Genomic DNA, 20,929 nt, shown 5'->3' on the forward strand with positions numbered 1-20,929 from the left:
AACAGCCTTTTTGCCTCTGTTCAGGTGCTGGAAACAGAGTTAAATCAGCAAGTTCCAGGCATCAGACCCTTCCTGGGGCAGCTGTTGCCTTTTAATAGAGATTCTTGGCTGGTTCAGAGAGAATGTGACCCGAGGCAGCTTAACATGTCTGGCACTAAAATATACCCTTTGCAAGAAGAGGAATGTTGTACCATATTTTGGCCCTTGGAGCTTCACTCACATTGCCTTGGTTGCACTTCTTTCTTGCTTTCAGTGCTAGATCTGGTTTGTACCTTCTTCATTCTGTGTGTCTGTTGGGACATGTGGAAAGCTTTCCTGTGCCTCTGGCTGGAGCAGTCCTGAGGGTGCTGATTGGGAACTAATGCTGGCAAAGGCATCCGAGCAGTGAAGCCAAGTGAATACTGTAGAAGGCACAGGTTTTTCTTCAGGGAGATGCATGCTGCTTATTTGAAACACTTTTGGAGAAGTCTTTCCTTGAACTGTGTTAGTTGTGTTAGGAAAACATGAGGATTTGATTCCAGTGTCAGTAAGAAATCACTAGCATCAGATCCTAGGCCCTCCTTCCTCTCTGCTCCATTAAGCCACCCCTTTGGATGCTAAGGAGTCATGCTGCATCCATGCAGGGGACATGTGGCAGTTCTTGCTGTGCTCCAATATTTGCCTCAATCCCTCTTGTCATGTTCCTTTTGGTCTTTTAGTACTGCTCATGTTTGCTCCAGTTTTGCAGCCTTGATTTATAAACCTCTTTGTCCTTTCCACCGAGAGTTCTAGACAGGTCATCTTCTGTCATTTTCCCTAAAGCTTTTGAGTTGCTGAGTTAAATTAGGATCACCGTTTTTAAAGCCTTATTTTCTGGGACAAGAGACCAGTGTTGCCACAGAAAACTTGCACAGTTCATGAATTTGCTTAGAGTAGGAATTGGAAAAGAGGCTGGTAAGAGGTGCTGATGGCTTCCCTGCTCCTGCATTAACACAAAAATAAAACCTTACTTGAAGGTGATAGAGCTAAAGGGAATGGATGACTTGGGCTATCTACCTTATAAACCTGTCGAATATCACAGCAAGTTGAGAAGCTAATTCCTATTAGCTCAGATAATCACTCCTTTGGCCTTGCAGTATGAGAAAGATGAAAATATTATTCTCAATTTAAGGAGGAGAAGCCTAAATATGTGGTTGTGTTGGACCTGCAAAGCAGCTGGACGAATCAAATACTTAAGGCATCAAAGGTTTCTTGAAATAGAAATATACATACAACTAGCAAGGTGTTGCTTCACTTCAGAAATGGCTGTTTAAAAAAATAAGGAAACTTGGGAAAAGTGCAAAACAAACATTTAGTCAGAATTTAAGCAACCATAGAGAATAAAAAGGTGAAATATCTGCAAATAATAAAGGCGCTAGGAAGTAGGGAAGCCTTATTAAATAGTTGAACAGAAAGATGCACAAGTATTCAGCAAAAACGGGTATCCTTAAAAAACCTCCTAGTAAAGCTGTAGAAAAGAGTAAAAACTGCTGTATCTAGGTAGAAGTGAGGATAGCCAAGAGGATTTTATAAGTGATTTGCCAAAGACTTGAAAGAGTAATCAGTTCTTTTGATTTACTGAAAGCAGATAACCTGTGCAAGTCAGTAACTAGATAGTCAAAGAAAAGAAATCCATCCAAGATGATGGATGCAAAGAAATCCCTGCACTTCTCCGCAGTCTTCTCTGCACAGCGTGCCGTGGTGACAGCCTGCTACCTCTTCTCTTGTAGTTACTGTGAGGGTTTTATGTGATAAGCTCTCACAAGCCTGGGGTGCTGCCTGCAGAGGTTAGAGTTCTGTGTGTTGAAAACTGTGCTTTTCATGTAGAAGTTTGGAGAAATATCTGTCCTTTCTCCTATAACACTATCAGGACTGTAGCTGGGTCAGGCCATGGTTGCTCTGTCTTACCACTTTTCAGAAGCTAGTATACTGTCCATGAGAATGTTCTTGTTAAAGCCTTTGGTCGGTAATTGTGAAGAAAATGTAGTGTATTTGGTGGAAGACAGTGGGCAACTCAGAGCTATTGTTCAGAGAAGCACAACCTCTCTAGACTCCAGATGTATTGCAAGTCCTATTCAGTATTCTGCTTTAGCTGTAGTTCTTGAAGGCCCACAGGTTTCATTTACATGAAAATGGTTTAAGTGTCATGGTAGAGAAAAGCATGGAGATGTGATCCTGGCTGCACCCTCAAGTTTGAAAATAGCAAGTGACTTCTTAAAATGTTTTCTGTGTTATTTCTGCAGGCCTGGGGGAATAGCCAGTCTGTGGCTTCTTAATGTTTATGGTCCAGAACATCCCAGTCAGTGTGATGCTGACTCAGGTGTGCAGCGATGAAGTGTTCACACTGTTAATAGTGTAATTCCATACCCTGTACCCAAGGAACAGAATTCCTCAGCCAAAAGGCAGGATCTTTGTTTCAAACCATACTGATCCAGTGACTGTTGTCTCTGACTAATTGGAGACGTTTATCCTGTTAGCACAAGTGGGGAAAAACTCCACCTCTCTTCTTTAAGTCAGTAGTGGAAATAAATCTTTCCTTGCATCAGAGGATAATAGTGTATTTACATGTCAATGTTTGAGTGGTTCTTGGAATTGAACATTAACGAGCCTTAACCTCAATACTAGGAAGGGTACGTTTTCTCTGGGGTGTGGGTTTTCTGGTTTTTGTGGTGGGGGGTTGTTGGTTTCTGGAGGGCAGAGCATGACTGACATTGGGTTTGGTTTGTTGTTTGGTTTGGTTTATTTTTTTTCCCCTCTTAAATTCTAAACCTCTGTATCTCCTGTTCCACGATCCTGGTGCCTGGTCTGTAACTGTCAGGTGAATCACCTGATTTCTTGAATAACTGGAGAAATGGAAATGTTTTTGATCATACCTCTGTAGGTCTTCCTGGCTTTAGAAAGTAGCACTTGGGAACTAGAAGCTCAGTGCCCTCCCTTTAGGAACTGTGAGAGACCTGAAGCTCAGTAAGCGCTTCCCTCTTCAGTGCCCCTTTTCTTCTGCTTTTGACAGTTGTTTTTTAGGCTTTCTGCGATTTTTTTTTTTTTCTTAAAAAGCTAAAAAGTTACCTGCAGCTGATGACACAAAGGCAGGAGAGCTGCTCTGCAGGAGGCTTTTTAGGCCAGTTATTTAACTGGCGCATGGCAAAGGCAATAGCTGTTTTAAGGAGCTCTGAGTCTTGCTGGTTAAGCAGTACTTGTCTGCCAAAGAGCTGTGCTTTGTGAAACCACCCTGCCATTTACAAAGCACCAAGAGCCACGTTCCCGGCAGCTGGGGCCTGGACATGTTTGCGAGGGCAGAAAGCGAGAGCTAAAACAGGGGCCGTGGATGCGCCAGGCTTCAGCCGCAACCTTCCGGCGCTGCCGGTGCCCGCGGAGCGAGGGGGGTTAACTCTGCCTCGGGCCCCCGACGGGCGGGGTGCGGAGCGCCGGCTCCTCCCCCGCCGTCGCCGCTCTCGCCGCAGCTCGGGCTGTGCCGGTGCCTCCGCGGCGCTCCCGGCGCCCTCCGACGGCTGCTGCTGCGCGGGCCGCCGCCAGCCGCGATGGTACGTGCGCGCGGTGGGGATGGGCGCTCCGCGGGTGCCGGTAGCGGACAGAGGGGCCGAGCCGCTGGGTCGGCGCGGGGCGGGTGCGGGACTGAGCCTTTAGCGCTGGCTTTGTCTTTGCCGGGATGCTCTTGGCTTTGGAGAAGGCTGCTCCCTTTTGTGCTGGAGTGACTGCGAGCTCCGGTACCCGGAGAGCGGGCGCAGCCCTGCTCGGGCTCTCCTCCGCCTTGTCTCAGGGGCTGGGGCTGCTCTGCCCTTGGGGGGAGCAGGTGAAGAAATCCGTGCGGAGCATTCTGTGACGGATGCGGTTTTCTGCCCTTGGAATTTGATCCTGGGGTGGTGGGGGGTTGTCATTGGTGGTTAAGGGGAGAGGGCCAGTGGCAAGAGGGAAAGGTGACTGCAGATGGAGTGTTTGGGTTGGTTTGTTGTTTTTTTTTTTTTTTTGGTTTTTTGTTGTTGTTGCTGGGTTTTTTTTCCTTCTTTCCTTTATGATCTGAGGACCTCGCCTCTTCTCAGCTGCTTGTGGCCCAAGTATAGGAACAGAGTCCGAATTCCCTGGCTGCTCAGCTGTTTACTGCACTTGCGGTGTTAGCTCAGACAGGGGAAGGGTGTATTAAGATGGGTCTAGAAAAGAATCTGGAGATGATACTCCGCCTGCCAGGGACTTACAGAGTCCTGCAGCATTATGACTTATCCCAGTATGGCCTTTCCTGAAGGTGGTGTGCTCCTGGAGAAGGGAGGCGGTGGCATAAGGCATCTCATGGATGCTCCCTTTGGGCAAGGCTTGGTGAAAGCAGCATAATGCTCAGCTCTGCACTGATGCTGGAATGAGGCTAATGCCAGGCAGGAGGGGGGAGGGTTGTTAAGGATGACTGCTATTCTGCTGATTAGATGGGAGAGAGCCCCTTTCCAATTCCTTTTTCCTTTGGTGCTGCACACCTACACTTGATTAGTCTTGAACCAGCTGAAGTCTGGCTTTGAGCTGCTCAACACTACATTCTTCTGTTACAAGAAGACAGAGAGCATCCAAATGTGTCCAGTTAATGGGGAGGAAAAAGAGAAGGTTCTTGTAAAGTGTGAGTGATGTAGCCTTACTAGAGAAACAGAGCAGAGAAGATGTGGCCAGGCTTGGAGCTGATTTTCATCCTAGTAGGCTTTAGGGAGGGATTTTGTGCTTTAGAAATGAGAATAGCAAAGTGCTTTGTTTTTCCTAGAAGTGGTCCTTTGTCCCTGCTATGTTTCTCATGCAGCACAGAGGTATGAGGGGCTAGCTTTTCCCTTGATGATTAGCCCTCCTGCATCACAGTGGTAAAGTGTGGCGATGACACCTTTGCAGTCCACAGACACACGGGGCTCTATTTTCATAGGGTGTCTTTGGCTTTCTTTAGTGTTGCCACCACCGAGCATGTTGTTGAGAGTGTGAAATCGTCTGTACACGAATAATAAAGTGTATTGAAATTTTTCAAAATAGGGCCTTCTACCTCCAGGGTCCAGAGCTAGAGGAGCTGGAGCAGGGCTTGGCACATTGCACAGACCAGGGTATCTGACCATGAATATCTGCTGGTTTGGGTAAGAGGGAGAAGGAGGAGAGGCAAACCTCATTGCCCATGGAGGGAGCAATGAAAAGAAGTCAGTAGTGATGCCAACAAACCCTCTCTTAATAGGGGGAAGAGGGGGCTGAGAGTGGTCAGACTGGGGCTGTAAGTGATGTGGGGAGGGGAGGAGGAGGGAGCTGGAGGGGAGGAGCGTGGCTGTGCGCACACACACACTGCGGCAAATTCTGCAGCTGGTGCCTGCTGGCTTATGACTGCAGAGGAAACAAGCTCTGCTTCAAACTGATCTCAGACAAGGCTGTTTCTATTCCAAGTAGCCCTGGTTCCACTGTGAAAAGCCCTGCAGGCTGGGCCCTATTCCAGCATGATGGGCATTCCTCTTTCTGCTGATGGGGTAGGGGGCTTTTTGCTGTATAGGTTCAGTACCCTCCCTATCTCCTTGGTGGCTCCATACTGGTTGGCTGCATCCAGACTGCATGTCTGTCCTGACACTTTCTCCAGCAAGTAGCTGTCCTATATAGGACAGGAACCCTTTTTTAACTCTCCTTCCTCTCCTTTCCTGCTATCTGACAAGGCCAGGCTGTCACAACCTCCACCCTGCTCACATTCTGCAGACAGAGAAGTGTAGCTTTGCAGTAGTTTCTTTCATGACAAAACAATCCACATGCTGTCATGTCTTTTTGCCACTCTTCCTCATGTCTGTGTTGCTGGCATACCTGAGTCACATCCTCGGCAGATACGGTGATAGATGGATGATGGACTTGAGCTTGGGAGTATGACGAGCAATAGCCAGGAGAAGCTCTCTTCCGTGAAAGCAAGGAAGCCATGTGTACATGAATGGGAGGTGCAGTGTGTTTCATTCAAAGGAGCATGCCCAGACACTAGAGAAAGGGTGGAAGAGGAGTTCCTCAGCATGAGCTTCTATGTGGCATGGTCCTGTGTTCCCTGTACTAATGGAACAGCAAGCTGTGTATCCGGGTGTTCAGGAAGTTTTGTCTGAGGTTTTATTCAGAGATGAACCTGAGCATTGGTGTCCTGGGCCAGCAGGTTCTTGGTTCCCCTGAGACAGGCCTTTAAGTCTTGCTGAACTGATCCCTTAACTGTATGGAATAGCACTGGGTTGGCTTTTTATTTTATTTTTTAATGGTGAATGCCATTTCAGTTCATTTCTGTCTTTCTGAAAAGCAGCATCCCAATTTCTGGGGTGTCTGGAAGAAAATGAGTGAGCCCTTTCTTTGGTTTTGGAAGTAAAGGCTTGGATATTTCCTCTAAGATAACAAAGGTTGAGGATCTCGCATGAAAGGAGGCATGTAAATCACAGAGGGGGTAGGATTTAATATGCACATCTATCATCAGTGTTTCCTACAGCGTAACTTGTGTGTCTTTTTGCACATATTACTGTCTTTCGTGAGCCTTCTTGTGAAGCACCGAAGTCTCTGGCAATTTACTAGAACCTGCCTCAGGGTCCTGCCTTTCCCGGTTCATGCAGGTGTGTCGGTTCCTGTGTGTGGCGTTCTGCAAAGCAAGAAATCTTTTGTAAGTTTGTACTAACTTCTGGGAACCTGGAGGAGAAGGCGCCATGGGGAGAGCTCCTCTACAGTCGCCAGTCAGGCGCGTGGAAATCTTATCTCCTTGTCTTTAGTGCGAAGCAAAGGTGAGAACAGATCGGAGCTTAGGCACAGCAAGACGGTTTCAGACCCCCCCTGTGGGAAAGGCTGAGCCTCTTCTGACTCTCCTCGTTGCCAGCAAGACACCTCAGGCAGCAGTGGCTTAATAAACAGTTGTTACTGAAAATGTGCATAAAATACCTGACCTGAAACTCTTGTAGTTTTAAGATTGGAAAGGAGGGTCCATTCCTGCCTCTGGGGTACTGGCCATGGTAAGAGAATAAAAATACCAGCTGGCAGGACATGAGCCGTACAAGCTGCAGTCTTAGCTCTCACGTGGAGGTGAGTCCAGAAGCTGCACAGTACCACTGCATGGGTGGGCTGGCATTTGCTAGTTCTGCTTTGCTTGCATGTGTTTTGGTAGCCTTGAGAAAGGTCCTTTTGGTGTTTTTTAGTGAGAAGATAAAGGCTTTAAAAGCTCAGCACTGTTTTTCACAGCGTTCTATAGCTACAAATATATTGTGCTAAAACACATGGCAGCAAAACTGGCAAGTCTGTGTCATTTGTTTCCCCTATTGATTTTCAAGATAAGAGACTCAGTTAATTACTTTTGCACTTGCTGTAGCTAACCTTTATTTCACTGGGATCCAAGCATCTCACCTGTGCCACTCTGTTAAGCTCCAGTGCCAAATTCTTAAACAGCTAAGGAGAAAATTGGAAGGAAAATGCCATTAGTATCTCTTTTCTGAATGTTGCCTGAGGAATATCAGTCAACAGGCACTGAAGCTGCTGATAGGTGTCTTGGACAAGTAGGCAAGAAGCCATTGAGTTACCTGCCGAGTGACTGGACTTATGTTGCAAAAAGCTTCCTAAAATGGTTTGAGAGGGGTAAGTTGCAGTACTTGGACAGAAATGTGAACACTGCCCAGGCCATGTAAGATGTAAGTGGCTTCAAATAAATATGACTCCTTGCCACGAAGGAAAGCACTGGAGAGGGTGGTTCTCTGGCTTTGATCTGGGTGGCATCTCTTTGGAAAGCCAGCTTGCAGGCTGCGAGGTGAGAGCACAATGTGTTTTGTCCACTTCCTGGTTGCTAGAATTGCATGAGAGTTTGAATGGCTGTGGGGCTTGTTCTTGCTGGTGATCCATATTTGAAGGCAAAGGCAATTGTCAGGGGAGAAGGGGGCATGGGAGCATGGAAGAGTGCTGTGCCTGCATGGCTGTGAGGCAGCTGAACAAGTGAGAGGCCCTGAGACAAAAGCATTAGTGGTGGTGGAGGCCTCTTCTCATCCTTTTTGTTTTCCCAAGTCAGTAAGTTCAGCTCCTGATTCCACTGTGCAGCCCGCAAGCTGCAATAGACCTGGCTGGACTGGGTAGCGTTAAGAAGCAGGGGCTTCCGTTACGAAGTGAGACTTCACTGCAAGGCAGGCTGGTGGGAGGCAGTGGCTGAGTTGACTTATCACCTGTACTGAGAGGAGGTGATTTCTCTCCTCTGCTAGAAACCTCCTTGGCTTCTCCCAAATGCCTCTCTTCAGTGCTGAACCAGACAGGGCCTGCATTCGCTAGCAGAAGACACCGGAGGCCTTGAAGAACTTAAAAATACTTTTCTGTATCACTGTGCCCCATGCTGTAAATCAAATCCCAGGAATCCAGACAATGCAGAGAATCTATCGAGTGGCAACTAGATCCAGGAGTATAAAGTCAAAACACAGCAAAGGGAGATGTTGGCAGAGGTCAGCTGCTTTTTCTTAAGGGCTGGCAGAAGAGTTGTCCTGTGCTTTACTACTCCCAGGCACAGCGAGTCCATAGCTGGTTAATATCTGTATCTTAAATGGAGATGACATTCAGCACATCATCTTCAAAACAAGCAGGTGAGAGGGAAGAAAAGCTACTTAGAATGCGATTGCTATCAGTATGGAATGGGAAGGAGGTTTGAGGAGTCTAAATAGATGATGAAAATCAGAAGCAGGAGCTTCTTGCCAGAAATTTGGCATCTCAATAGGTGAACATGAGGAAAATGCATAATCATTTCCTTATTTGTGGCAGACATCCCTCCCTTGACACAGCTGAGTTCTGTCTGCCTCAGGCAGCCTCATTACACATTTCCTATTGATCAGTTGTCCAAAACAGCCCCCCAGAATTAAAACCCCATTGGAACTAGGGCAAATGATGAGCAGTACCTCCAAGTCAGTCAGCATTACCCAGAGATTCAGAACTAGGAGGAATGCACAGTCTTCTTGACTCTGTGCTATGTCCTGGTTGTAAGAACATGTACCCTGTGATGCATATTCTTATTAAAATTGAGAAATTGGAAGCTGTCCAGCTCTGGAACAGGGCATCTGCCTCAATGCCAACAGAACCAGTTTTGTGGGAGCCTCTGTTCAGGAATGGGCAGCAAATCACAGCTGAAGTCCCACTGACAAGGGAAACGCGAAACATTAATTTGGTTTCCAAAGGGGCCATCTACAAGTCTGCCAGGGGCTGCTGGAATGAGGGCACCAGATAAGAGGGTATCTTAGGGTGTGTTCAAGTTTGCTTTTGTGGGTTTAGTGGAGATGTTTAAGAAGTTACAGCTCCAGATCTTCTCAGCTGGAGATAGCACCTCTACGTGGAGCTGTGTTCTTGGTCCATGGGAGTGCCATGTGCTGTTTCACAGCAAAAGGGTACAAAGCCAGCTTGAGTCAACAAAACTACTGAAGGGAACAGAATCTTTCGTGACTGGTTCTGCACTTGCCAAACTGGATAGAAGTGCTCATCTTGCCAGTCGATGTAGCTCAGTGGTGGTGTGACTTCCAGTTGAGGGGCATTTAATGAACAATCAGGAACAGAAATTTCTGGAAATAGATACAGCTGTTTCCAGAGTGAGTATCTGTGTCTTCAATTAGTGGTTCTAAAATGGCTGAGCTATCAAATTGCTCTTTAGCATAAAAGTGAGACAGTGTGTGCAGTTAGAAAACAATGAGATGGTTGCTATGGTTGGCACAGTATAGAAAGAGAAGTTGCGTGGGAGAGGAGCTGTAGGTGGCATGAAAATATAACAGGGAGGAGGGAAGATAGGAAGACCCAGACAAATGGTTAGGAGGAGTATCTCATGGGATGTGGCAAGGGCCCACAAGCTCCCGTATCTTAAAGAATGTTTCACCTCCTTCTCTTGCCCTGCTGTGGGTTCACCTTTGTAGTACATGTCCAGGAGGTGGTCTGTCATTTTGCAGAGCCTGTTCTTATGCTGAAGCATTATTGGTTCTCCTGACATGCAGTGACAGTATAGTAAGGTATGAAATATCTCCAGCTAGAGCCACAAAAGGAATCCTGAACTTGCTGTCAGACTCCTCAACCCTCTGCCTGACAGACCCAGCAGTGATTCTGGAAACCAGAATCATTCTGTGCCCTTCCTGCTTCCTGCAGCAGCTCTCCACACCACATGCTGTTGGTTTTGACTGTAAATAATCTGTTGTGCTTTCCCATGATCTTTAAAAACTACTGCTGTCTGGTCCTCCTAGAGAGAGTCTTTGACCATAGTGAGTGGTTACTGCTGTGTTTTTCCTCTCTCTGAGCTGCCTAGTAGTGTTCTCAATTTCACTTTGATTCTGCTTCTGTTGAGAAACTTCTTTCCTTGGAGTTGTCCTGCTGATACTGTCTTCTTCCTGTACCTTTTACACCATGTTGTCCACTTTCAGAGTTCTGCAGCTTTTAAGGCTTTTTTCTTTCCCTCTGAGCTATTCCAAAATTCATGCCTATTTTGTCCCAGATCATCTACTCCCTACTTTCCTGATCTTAGCACTTCACAGTTCCTTTTACACTGAGAGAGCTGGGTTATGCCAGTGTTTCCTGAAAGCACATCTGTGACCAGTTGTCCTGTTTGTCCTCCTGAAGAGAACTGAGTAGATGCACTGGTTGGAAAACTCTCCAGCTGGAGCCTTTGGAGGAGTACAGAACATCACTGGCTGTGCTCTGGCTCACCTAATGCTTTCCACATGCTCTGTCCTCTTCCACTTGCTCCTCTGTGTGCTGCATTGCCAAGTCAGGTTTGAGGCAATGCCTGTCACCCTTTTCTCCCTGTGCAGAGCCACACATCAGGAAAACCCTTGAATTCTAAGGAGTTTAGTGCGTGTGGTGGTATATTCCCAAGAGGGTGCTCTTCTACTTCTCTACTCAGTTTCAGTCTAACTGAGATATAGTTAATAGTGGTAAGTATACCATGTGTACCCAGAGTTCCCACCAGTCTGTGTTTGGCATGTTATCTAAAGCTAAAATCAGCACCTGGAGATTGGGCCTTGTTAACAGGCTGAAGTCAATGTGGGTATGTTTTCAGGCCTGCAGGCCCTAGGGGATGCTTTGCTTTGTAGAGATGATTTCATTACTTTCACTCACTCTGCACACTGCTTAATGGTTTTGTATCCTTTGTAACTGTTCAGTTCCTTCAGATAACATGTGTCTCCTATTGCATGTTCACAGGACTTTATTTCATGGGTGCTGTGCCATTTGCTGGTATACAGTGATTTTATCTTTCTTTAGCTAAGAGAAAATCACTAAGGAGATAGATCTTTAGATTTAGTAATTAGTAAATACACTTATTTATTTCTGCAGTGTTTGAAGACCTAAAAATATGAAGTACATGAAACAAATCTTTACTGTAGTCTTTTCAGACCATGAGAGGCAGAACACTTGCTGGTGGACCACAAAGCACTTCCTGAAGCCAATTCCTTATCATTCTCAGCTGTTGAATCACACTAGAAAGCTATAACAATAGCACTTTCCTAACAACATTTTAATTACAAGTAGTTGCTCTAGCTGTTGCGTGTTGTGAATACAAGTTGGGGGACGAGGCTGGGGGACAGTGCTTTAGGCTGTAATCACCCCTTGAGCTGGCTGTGCTGTGCCCTTTGCTCATCTCGGGAAAAGAGCTGGGTATGCTCAGAATTTCTGGGGTTGCTGCATCACTTCGGGCACCTGAGTCCAGGCACCAGCTTGCACTGCAGCCTCCCACCCAGCACTCAAAATAACTCTGTCTTTCCTGGGCAGTTTACATCAAGCTCCAGCATCGCCCTCACCTGGCAAGGCTCCACTCATCTTGCATCTCATCTGGCACAACACTACCATTAGCAGGTAGACAGCAATGGAGTGGGAAATGTCCTGTTGTTCTAGTAAGAACATCCAGGCGTGTCCACTGGGCTAGTGGAGATCATGTCCGAATTGCTGAGCTGGGAGCAACATGCAGATTTAGGACTGTGCCAAAGCAACGATGCCTCCCTAACCACAGGGTGCTGCCAATCCATGTGTCTCCTCCTGGGAGAGCTGTGCCTTGCATAAAGAACTGGTTATTCCTTAGAGTTGTTGGGAGAGGGAGCAAAGACACTCACTGTAGAGCCTGGTGTTTGGGACACAGATGTGTGAAGATCCCATTCTCATCTCTGTGCTAGTGGGTGTTTCAGCTGTACACAAAAGAGACAAGCTTCTGCTGGAGGGGTTGAGAGCAAGCCTGCCCTGTCTCTGGCAGGAAGGGAGTCAGCAGTTACCCATCTCTCAAGAGACTGTGACAATGACCGGGCCACTATGCCATCTTCTTTTGGGTTCTCTGAGAAGGCTGTGACTGGATATAGGCTGCTAGCTTTACACATGGACTGCAAGCGAGGGGCTGCAGGACGCAGTCTCTTGGTTTTGGAGTGCAGAAGTGGTGCTGCCGAATTTGGGACCCAGGTTTTGCTTCTTGGCAGTTGGTTTTGTCCTACTGCTCCTGGTCACTCTGGTGCCGAGTGTCCCACGGAGCAGCTCTCACATGAGCTCTGCCAGTTTCTTTAATGCTCCTTCAAGCAGACCAGGGTTGGGATGTAAACAGCATGTTGATCGTAGGCATGACCAATAATGAACTGGTGTTTGGAACAGTCAAGATGAGTCAAAAGTATAATCCCGAAAGCTCAGAGAGCAAAGTGGTCATGGCAAGAAAGAACAAAGAGATTTAAACTGAGCAAGTGCAGTGACCTTTTATCTTCTCATCAAAACATGTACTGAACCCAATGCAGCCATTGTTGTCTGGAAGAAAAAAATAAAACAACCTGGGAGCCTGGAATTCTGTGTATGTACATTGAGTGTCCTAAAAAGGATTTTCTCAGAGGGGAAAGAAACAGTAAAGAAGAAAAAAGCCTTGAATTGTTTCTATCAATAACTTCAGCCGTTATTTCACTCTGACAAAGATGTTCTGTTGCAATGTAAAAACCTTAATAATTTGCTTTGAAATCAAAACTGTTTTTCAAGGACAGTTCATTAGTAAACCCAAATACTGTTGTAGCTAAGATAAGCACTACATCAGCCTTGGAATCTAATTTACAGCCTGTGGAAACTAGTTGGGACTATGGGTTATCCTCTCTCTGGAGCCAGAGGAACTGGCCAAGCTGCCTCCCATGTGTCTGGGTGACCTGGTTTGGACGTGGGCTGTAACTTCATGTGTGATGGTGACTGTCTCCTTGTGGAGGAGCTCCCAGGTATGGCGATAGGCTGCTGCCCTTGGCCAGGGCAGAGACTGCTGCTGGCGTGTTCTAGACCTCATGGATCCCCTAAAGGTCAAGCCAGAGTGAGACATGGCCGCTTGCTTTGTGCTGTTTGTGGCAGTGGTTGCTGCTGCTACTTGCACAGGGTCAGACCCTGCTCGGGTGCTCAGCCCTCTGCCAAGGGAAGGAAATGACAGTTTGCTTTAGAACTGAGCTTGGCCAGAGTCTTTCCTTTCTAGAACCCACCGCAAATGCAGTCGCGCACTGTAGCACATTCCAGTCTATGCTGCTGGTGCTGTGCTTGTCCACAGGTTGCCCCCACTCCTGCCCACAGCTATGAAATCACATAAGTATGTCTCGAGGGTTGATGTGTCCCTCTGACCTGTTGCAGCAGGTCAGGGCTGTTACTCCACAGTAATGCAAGGATGTCCAGGTGCAGAGGAGCTAAGAGCAGATTCTGAGAGGCACAAAGGTGTGGATGAGGAGGAGCTGGGTGGTGAACTGCAGGTGCTGGCTGTGTGCTGGCTCCCAAAGCAACCTTTGTGTTAACTTCTTTAATGCCTGAGCCCATGTGAGGGCTGGTCCCGCCAGCTGTGCCCTGTCAGGGTGCTCAGTGAGCTGGGTGCCCCTCGGGTGGCCCTCAGGTGCCAGTGCAGGACACTGCTTCCAACGAGTGCATCCACCCCTCTCGCTAACAGCACACGGTTTCCCTGGTCTTGTGGAGGGCTGGGTCCGTACTGGGCAGGAGATCGGAAGGTGTATTTGCACAGGTGGGATAAGAGGCAAGACCCTGCTCAGGATTCTGTGCAGGGCCTTTCATCTGGCCCTTGTAATCTCTGTCCCAAGGAGCTGTAGCTTGCTGTACTCGGTATAGTCCTGCAGTGTTTGTGCAATAATGCATTGTTTCATTTTCTCTGAATGGACACCATCTGGGGCTGGATCCTTTTTCTCCCATTGGCCCAGAAGAAGCTGCAGTTGGACTCTTTACAGCCCCAGAATGAAAGTCAGTCACTGTCTTGGCGTTGTGATGGCATTTCAAAATGAAGGAAATGGCAGGCTTTCAGCTTGCACTAATTCACGTTAGTTATGCAAAATTATATGCTCTGAGAACCCACATGCATGGTTTGACTGTCTTTAGAGGTGGCCTTTTCTCAATAGTCAGAAAGACCATGTTATACAATGCTCAGCTCTTCAATGAAGTGTAGCAAAAGTACCAAACCCTAGCGATGTCTGGGATCTTCTTGTAGGAAGAGTCTCTTTGCAAGTGCCACTCTGAAGACATGTTCATAATATCATGCTTTGCTCATCACTTACTCATCCTAATGGTCATAGCAGAACTAGAAGAGTTTCAGGGATAGGTGACTGTATATGACAGACCAGAGGAACTTTCCTCTTAAGGAGCTGATGGCAAAGACCAGAGGTTTTTTCTGCCTTGGTGGTGAGATGATGGATAGAAACGTTCGCTAGAAGCACAAAGGCGTTGTGATGACTGTGGTAACCAGAATGTGCGTTCAGGCACAAAGTGAAGGCTTGTATGAAACAAAAAAATCAGTGCTAATGAACTCTGCTTGCACAGTTATTGGGGGAGAGATTTCATTCCATGAAGCAGCTTGTGAGCATGGTTTAAGAAGGCTGAGCAGGACCAAGGGTTTGTGTTCAGAATGCACTTAGAAATCTGTGGTCAGGGAGATATGTTCAGGTATTTGTTCCAGGCATGTTGAAGACAGAATTTTTTGGAGGGCTGAGAAGGATATTCCTTGTATGGGTGAACGTAATGAAGGAATTTTGCCATTTGGAGTGGTATTTCCATGCATGCACTTTGCTGAGATAGGGTTCTAGTAAGGGCAAATACCTGGCAATGACCTGAGCAGTGTGCTTGCAGTCCCTGTGCAGTGTCAGTCACACAGCTACTTGTTTCTGTTGCACGTAGGTTTTATTCAGTAAGAAGAAGGATGTCCCAGTCTGCGCAGCCGCTTCTGCAGGCCTATGTAGAGGAAGCAGCCAGCAAAGGGCTCCTTAGGCTGGTGAGCACTTGGATTCAAAGAGACTTAGGGATGATGGGTATTCCTGAACTGGGCACAGCCCGGTGTTGCTGTCACTTGCAAGGCTGCTGCTGTCACTGAGCTGGCGTAGCAGGTGCTGACCATGAGCAGGGACTGGAGCACCTGCCCCTCACTCAGTTTGCATTACAGCCTGGAGTTTGTGTGGTGTTCTGCTTCATCTTGGAATTAAGTTGAAGAACAGTTTTGGGTTTCAGCACGTGTGAAGTGATTCAGTGTTTCTGGAAATGGGCTGTCTGTATGGCTGTGCTCCTGTATCCTGAGAACCAGCAGCTGCAACTGAAGAAGGGGAACCTGCCCAGCAGCAGATCTGGAGCAAAGCTCAGGAGGGCTGCATTACTTCAGAGTCACTGAATCATAGGTTGGAAGGGACCTCTTGAGATCGTCCATTCCCACCTGCTCAAGCAGGGACAGCTAGAGCAGGTTTCCCAGGTCAGTCCAGTTGGGTTTTGAGTGTACCCCAGGATGGGTACTCCCTCAGCCTCTCTGTACAACCTACTCCAGTGTTTGACCACCCTCACAGTAGAAAAAAACTCTAAAAATGTTTTTTTTTTGCATTCAGATGGAATTGCATGTGTCTTAAGTTGTGTCTTTTGCCTCTTGGCCTCTCACTGGGCACTGCCAAGAAGACAGTCTGACTTCCTCTTCTTCCTTGCCTCCCATCAAGTGTTCACACATACTGATAGATCCCTCCCCAAGCCGTCTCTTTCCCAGCCTAAACAGTCTTGATGTGCTCAGCCTCAGCTCATGTGAAAATGCTTCTATCCCTTAATCACCTTCACCAGACCCAGTACTTCACCATTCCTACCTCCCATCTGCCGGTAGCTTCTGGCCCCCCAGCTTAGACCCTTCTCTTTCTTTCCAGTGTGAAGGAGGGGAGGCCCTGCGGGGGCACAAGGACTGGGCAGAATGCGAACCAGCCACGCTTTGTTCACTGCTCTCGGCCGCGGCAGCTCTACTGTTTCTGAGGTCTGAGCCTCTGCAATGGCAAAGAGCAGCAGTGTTTCCATGCGCATTCGCTCAGTGACAGATCCCGTGCTCTGTACAGCTGACACGGTCCTCCGAGCGCTGCCCTGCCGGTCCTGCCTCTGCAGCGCCTTGCTGCTGGGAAGGATGCCCCCGTCTGGGCACCAGTGACTGCACCGTGCCCGGAGCCCTCCTTTCCCGTGGCACAAGGAAGAGCCTGCTGGTGCTGGCTGTGCACACCAAGCTGTGATCTCCAAGGGATGTGGGTATCGACTGCCAAAAAAGTCTTGTCTGGGGTGTATGGGCAGCAAGGGGGCAGAAGTTGAAGCCTGAGCAATGGCACGGATTTCACCTTGTGCCAAACCTGCTGTTGAAAGAAGGGAACAGATCACTTCTGTTGGCAATGCTCTGAGCTGTGTGTGAGTGGAGGTGTTTGGTGTGGGGTGAGCTGTGTGAAAACTGCATGATGCATCAGTAAGCAAGTGAGGTACTCCTTGTGTTTGCTGCTGGGATCTGAGCAATGCCTTTACAATTACCGTTACCTCGAGAATGAGTGGGTTGTGTTGCTTTTGGCTGCAGTGCTCCAGAGCACTTCCTGGGCCCCCTCACACTGCTCCCTGTGGGCTTTCAGCATTACTTCTTTGGGCAGGAGCCTGGTTCCCAGCCTTTCCCATCCACACACCACATCCCACATCAGGTGGCAGAAGTGCCACTGACATCCATGCAGGCATTTCCTTTGCAGAGTGATGGCTTTGCTTTAGTCTGGAGGAGCTGTTTTTAGACAAACTGGAGGAACACAAGTTCAGAAAGCAGCTAGAGATGCAGACTATAAATAGTTCAGCTGTGAGCATAGAGCCACTCTCATTTTGGGTTGAAAGTTGCCTTCTGGGCATATCTACCTAGTTTATACTTTATTGCTGGCAGCCAGGGTAAAACATCCCAGTAAACTGAGTTTGATTTAACTCAGTTCATTGTTTATGAAATCACATGTGCCTTAAGTTGTGCCTTTTGAGTATTGGCCTTTCTCCATCTTCTTTCTTTTTGTGTCCTTCTCTTGGGTTTCTTTGAAATATCAGTTTGATCGAGCTGGTAGAAGGATTGAGATCTGCCTAAGAAGAGAGCAGATGGGAGGTTGGGTGGAAACAACAACATTTATAGAGAGCAGCAATTGTCTTGAAGATGAAAGCTAGAAATAGATGTCCATTTTCAGCAATGATCTGTGGCCCTCCAGTCCAGGGCTTAAAGCCAATGAAAGATTTAAACCCTACAAATTATACATTCCAACAGTTAAGTTCTAAGTGTCTGGCTTTAGAGTGGATATAATGCCCAGAGACAGGGATTTGCAAAGACCAGAATGCAAAAAATCATGTGCTGCTTGCAGTGTGAAGGGAAAAGCTGCAGGAAGGTCCTGTACTACATCCAGCTTCACAGCGCTGTTTGCTGTGGGTACGCAAGGGTGGCTGTAGTGCTGCCCTTCAGGGCAGCAGGCATGGCCACTCTTCTTCCTGACTAAATGATAAGGCCCGGGCATTACGTCACTATTTTGCCAAATATCCATGCAATGCCTATGCCAAGGTGAGCACACAAACTGCTTTTTTGCACTGCCAGGACCTTGCTTGCTCTTCTTTGGCTTTCTTTTTTGCTTAAATATATCGAGGGCAGAGTCCTGTCTGGGTGCTGTTTGTGGCTTTCTCAGGGGGAGACGGGAGAATCAGCATTCTTACCAAGCAGGGGCTCCCGGAGCAGCAGTTCAGCTCTCGGAGTGCGCGTCTGGATTAAAGAAAAATGCATCAGAGGAGAAAAAATAATTATTGAGAGTGATGAGAGAGCGGTCCTTGGTGCTGCACCGCTCGCTGAATGTGAGCTGGCAAGCACCAGCTGGCTCACAGAGCCCTGTGGTGACTAAGGCTTGGCCAGCCCCCAGAGGTACCTCTCCATGGTAGCTGCAGCGAGGAGAGATGCTCCTGGCTGGAGGAGGTAACTGCACTCTGCCGGCATTTACGACACAGCTATGGCAGGGCTGCTGGCACAGGCGCACGGCTTGGCCCGCCTGGTGCTGTGCATTCAGAACGCATTGGAGCTGAGTTGCCAATTCTGCTGATCCAGAACTAGGATTATTTTTGTTCTCCTACTGAAAAGAGTTTGCTTTGTTCCACGAGACCCGGGTATTGGGTCTAGAATGCAAGCTGAAGCCTTGCAATCAAACCCATGCAGATACTGTCTCATCAGCTTCGTCCATCCTGTTTAATCCTTTGCCTCTCCCCAGGCCAAAGAACCCTCCATCACCGGAGTGATACCCTGGAGACAGTGATCCTGGTAAATCCCAATGTGGACAGCATTGTGTCTGAGGTAAGGACCAGATGCCAGTGGGTTTTCTCCATGTTAGCTCTCTCATGCTTGCTAGACACAGAGGTCACAATCATCACTTTGCACCTTCTGGAGCATTTGAACATGCTGCTAGCCTGCTGCAAGGTGTGCAGAAGCAGAGAGGTGTTCTGGTCTCGTTAATGAGGTACATGCAGTAATGAATCCTGTGGCAGAATTTACAGACAGACATGAGAGCGCACGGTTTCTTACATGGCAGTCGTTTAAGAATGAGCTGCTTCCTGGAAGAGTTAGTGCTTTAGCGTTCCCTATTTTAAGGATTTCTTGGAGCTTGTAGAGTTTCCAAGCAAACAAGGTGGAGTGGCTTCTGAGCCTTGAGCATTTTAGTTTGATGAGAGTCTAAATGTGATGCCCTTTTGCATGGCAGTGTAACACCAAACATCTTCTCGCGTTGTCCTGCTTTCTCAGCGTGAATTGTGGTGTGACATATGATGCGGAGCTGTGCTGGGCAGACAGTAGCAGTGTCTTCCCTCTTCAAAAACCTGCTCTCTTGTATGTGGAAAACTTATTTTTTGGCTATTTGTGAATCACATGTAAGTATTGTTTGTCCATGTGATTGGGTTTCTGGGTGCTGATGAGGAATACAGATAACTTTTTGGCTGCAACACTTTGTCTCATGGTAACAGGTCCGCTCATTGGTGTGTGATTCATCAGCCCACAAACTACTGATCTTCTGTGGTCAGAGCTCAGATCAGGAAGGAGACTTGATCCTGCAGACGGGGACCTTCACTTACCAGAAGTTTGCTGAGATACTGTCAGACCCAGAGGTGAGTGTCAGCAGTAAGCCAGCACACCCCCTCCTGTTCACAGAGCGCAGGACAGAGCAATGCAGCCTGCGCTGCTCCTTCTGGTGGCAGATCTGCTGAGGAATGGACTTGAAACCCAGTGAAAATTTGCCCTCCATAAATGATTGATGCTGTGGCTTTGGGCATCTTGCTTGAACTCCCTGGCTTAAGTTTGCTAAGGTGGCAGCATGGGTGGTTCCACCTTTAAGTGCCTAGTTTGAGATAACCTTCCAGAGTGCCTCTGCAAAGGGCAGACACTCAACATTTCTTACAGCAGGTCTTAAAATATCTGTGGGAAGCTTCCAAAAAACATTAATCAGAGGCCATCACTGCCCTAGTAAATGTGGCTATTTCTCTTCATTTCACAGTCAGTTCAGCAAGCATAAGCTGTTCACAAAGTCCAGAGTGTTCATTACGGGTGTCTGAAGATGATGAGGGGATTACTAAATGCTGATTAAGTAACTACATGATGATTAGATGACTGCAAATGCTGTTATTTAATCACAGAATTGCAGAATCATTCAGGTTGGAAGCCTGTAGCCCAGCCTCCTGCATAGAGCAGGGTCAGCACTGAATTTAGACAAGATTGCTCAGGGCTTTGTCAGTGGGGTCTTGAAAACCTTAAAAGACATTTCTGAACCTCTGCTCTGATGCTGATGACCTTAGCTAGGTGTGCTATAGGTTTCCTCAGAGACTTTAAACTCTCTTTTTGTTGGCACTCGCTGCCAATACAGGTATGCTGCTTCAGTTTTTGATAAGCCTGACTTCACTGTTCACTGTGTGCCAGATGTTTAGAATGCCTCTGATTGAATGTACAGTTGCTGCAGGAATGGCTGGGTGACATTTTGGCAAGTGGTAATCACTGTTGCTGTAATAAAATCAGAAAATCTGCCCAACTTCATTTATTTTAGGCTGATTGTTCTCATTTCTGGTACCTATTTGGATGCTAACTAGTTAATTAAGGGCAGTCTAAGAAGGAGAACACAATGTAGTAATCTCATTGCAGATACTTAGGAAGTCTGAAGTTTAATGCTGCTTTGGTGGGGATATGTTCAGCATAGCTCTAAGGAGCCTTGGAAATTTTATTGACCTTAGTTCTACTCACTGATCATGTAGCATGTCCCCAGCCCTGTGTCTTACTGGAGACGGAATCACAACTTTCAAAATAGGTCCCAGGGAAGAAAATGAGTCTGAATAAAAAAGGAAGTCCTATGGCACTGAAACTGCACCAAGTGCTGTATGATCATTCACTAGCCAATGACCAAGGGTAAGTTCATACAAGGACTGAAAAGGGTATCTCAGGGTTTGAATTCACAAATCAAACAGAAACTTCTACTTTTGAGCCCAAGCCAGGGACTGATATCCCAGGTTACATAGGAAGAAGTAAGGAAAGTGGACAAGTTGGTTCCTGCTTTCCTTTTCTTTCCTGAGGTCTTGTCACTGTGCCCTCCCAACAGTCAGGAAGCGAAGCAGCCTGTGAACATTAAGAATTTCAAAGGATGGCAGAACATGGTCCCATGCAATGATT

At 47.3% G+C, this 20,929-nt stretch overlaps 1 protein-coding gene across 2 annotated transcripts in view; it reads left to right on the plus strand.

Moving 5' to 3' along the window:
* The window catches only part of MAP1A (microtubule associated protein 1A), a 49,105-nt gene that overhangs the window by 16,161 nt on the left and 12,015 nt on the right, over positions 1-20,929 (plus strand). Inside the window, exons 1-3 of one of the 2 annotated variants that reach the window (XM_061446433.1) lie at positions 3,439-3,560; positions 18,498-18,580; positions 19,243-19,383. Coding sequence is in view for 1 of the 2 variants with exons in the window: in XM_061446432.1 (XP_061302416.1) it covers positions 18,498-18,580; positions 19,243-19,383 (224 nt within the window). In the remaining variant the exon portion in view is untranslated. Of the gene's footprint in view, positions 1-3,438; positions 3,561-18,497; positions 18,581-19,242; positions 19,384-20,929 lie in introns of those variants that run through there. The other variant, XM_061446432.1, reaches the window with a different exon arrangement.

This window comes from Pezoporus flaviventris, unplaced genomic scaffold (assembly GCF_033815535.1).
Source record: "Pezoporus flaviventris isolate CSIRO_AGI_PZ_B2104156 unplaced genomic scaffold, CSIRO_AGI_Pfla_v1 ptg000006l, whole genome shotgun sequence".
Lineage (NCBI taxonomy): Eukaryota > Metazoa > Chordata > Aves > Psittaciformes > Psittacidae > Pezoporus > Pezoporus flaviventris.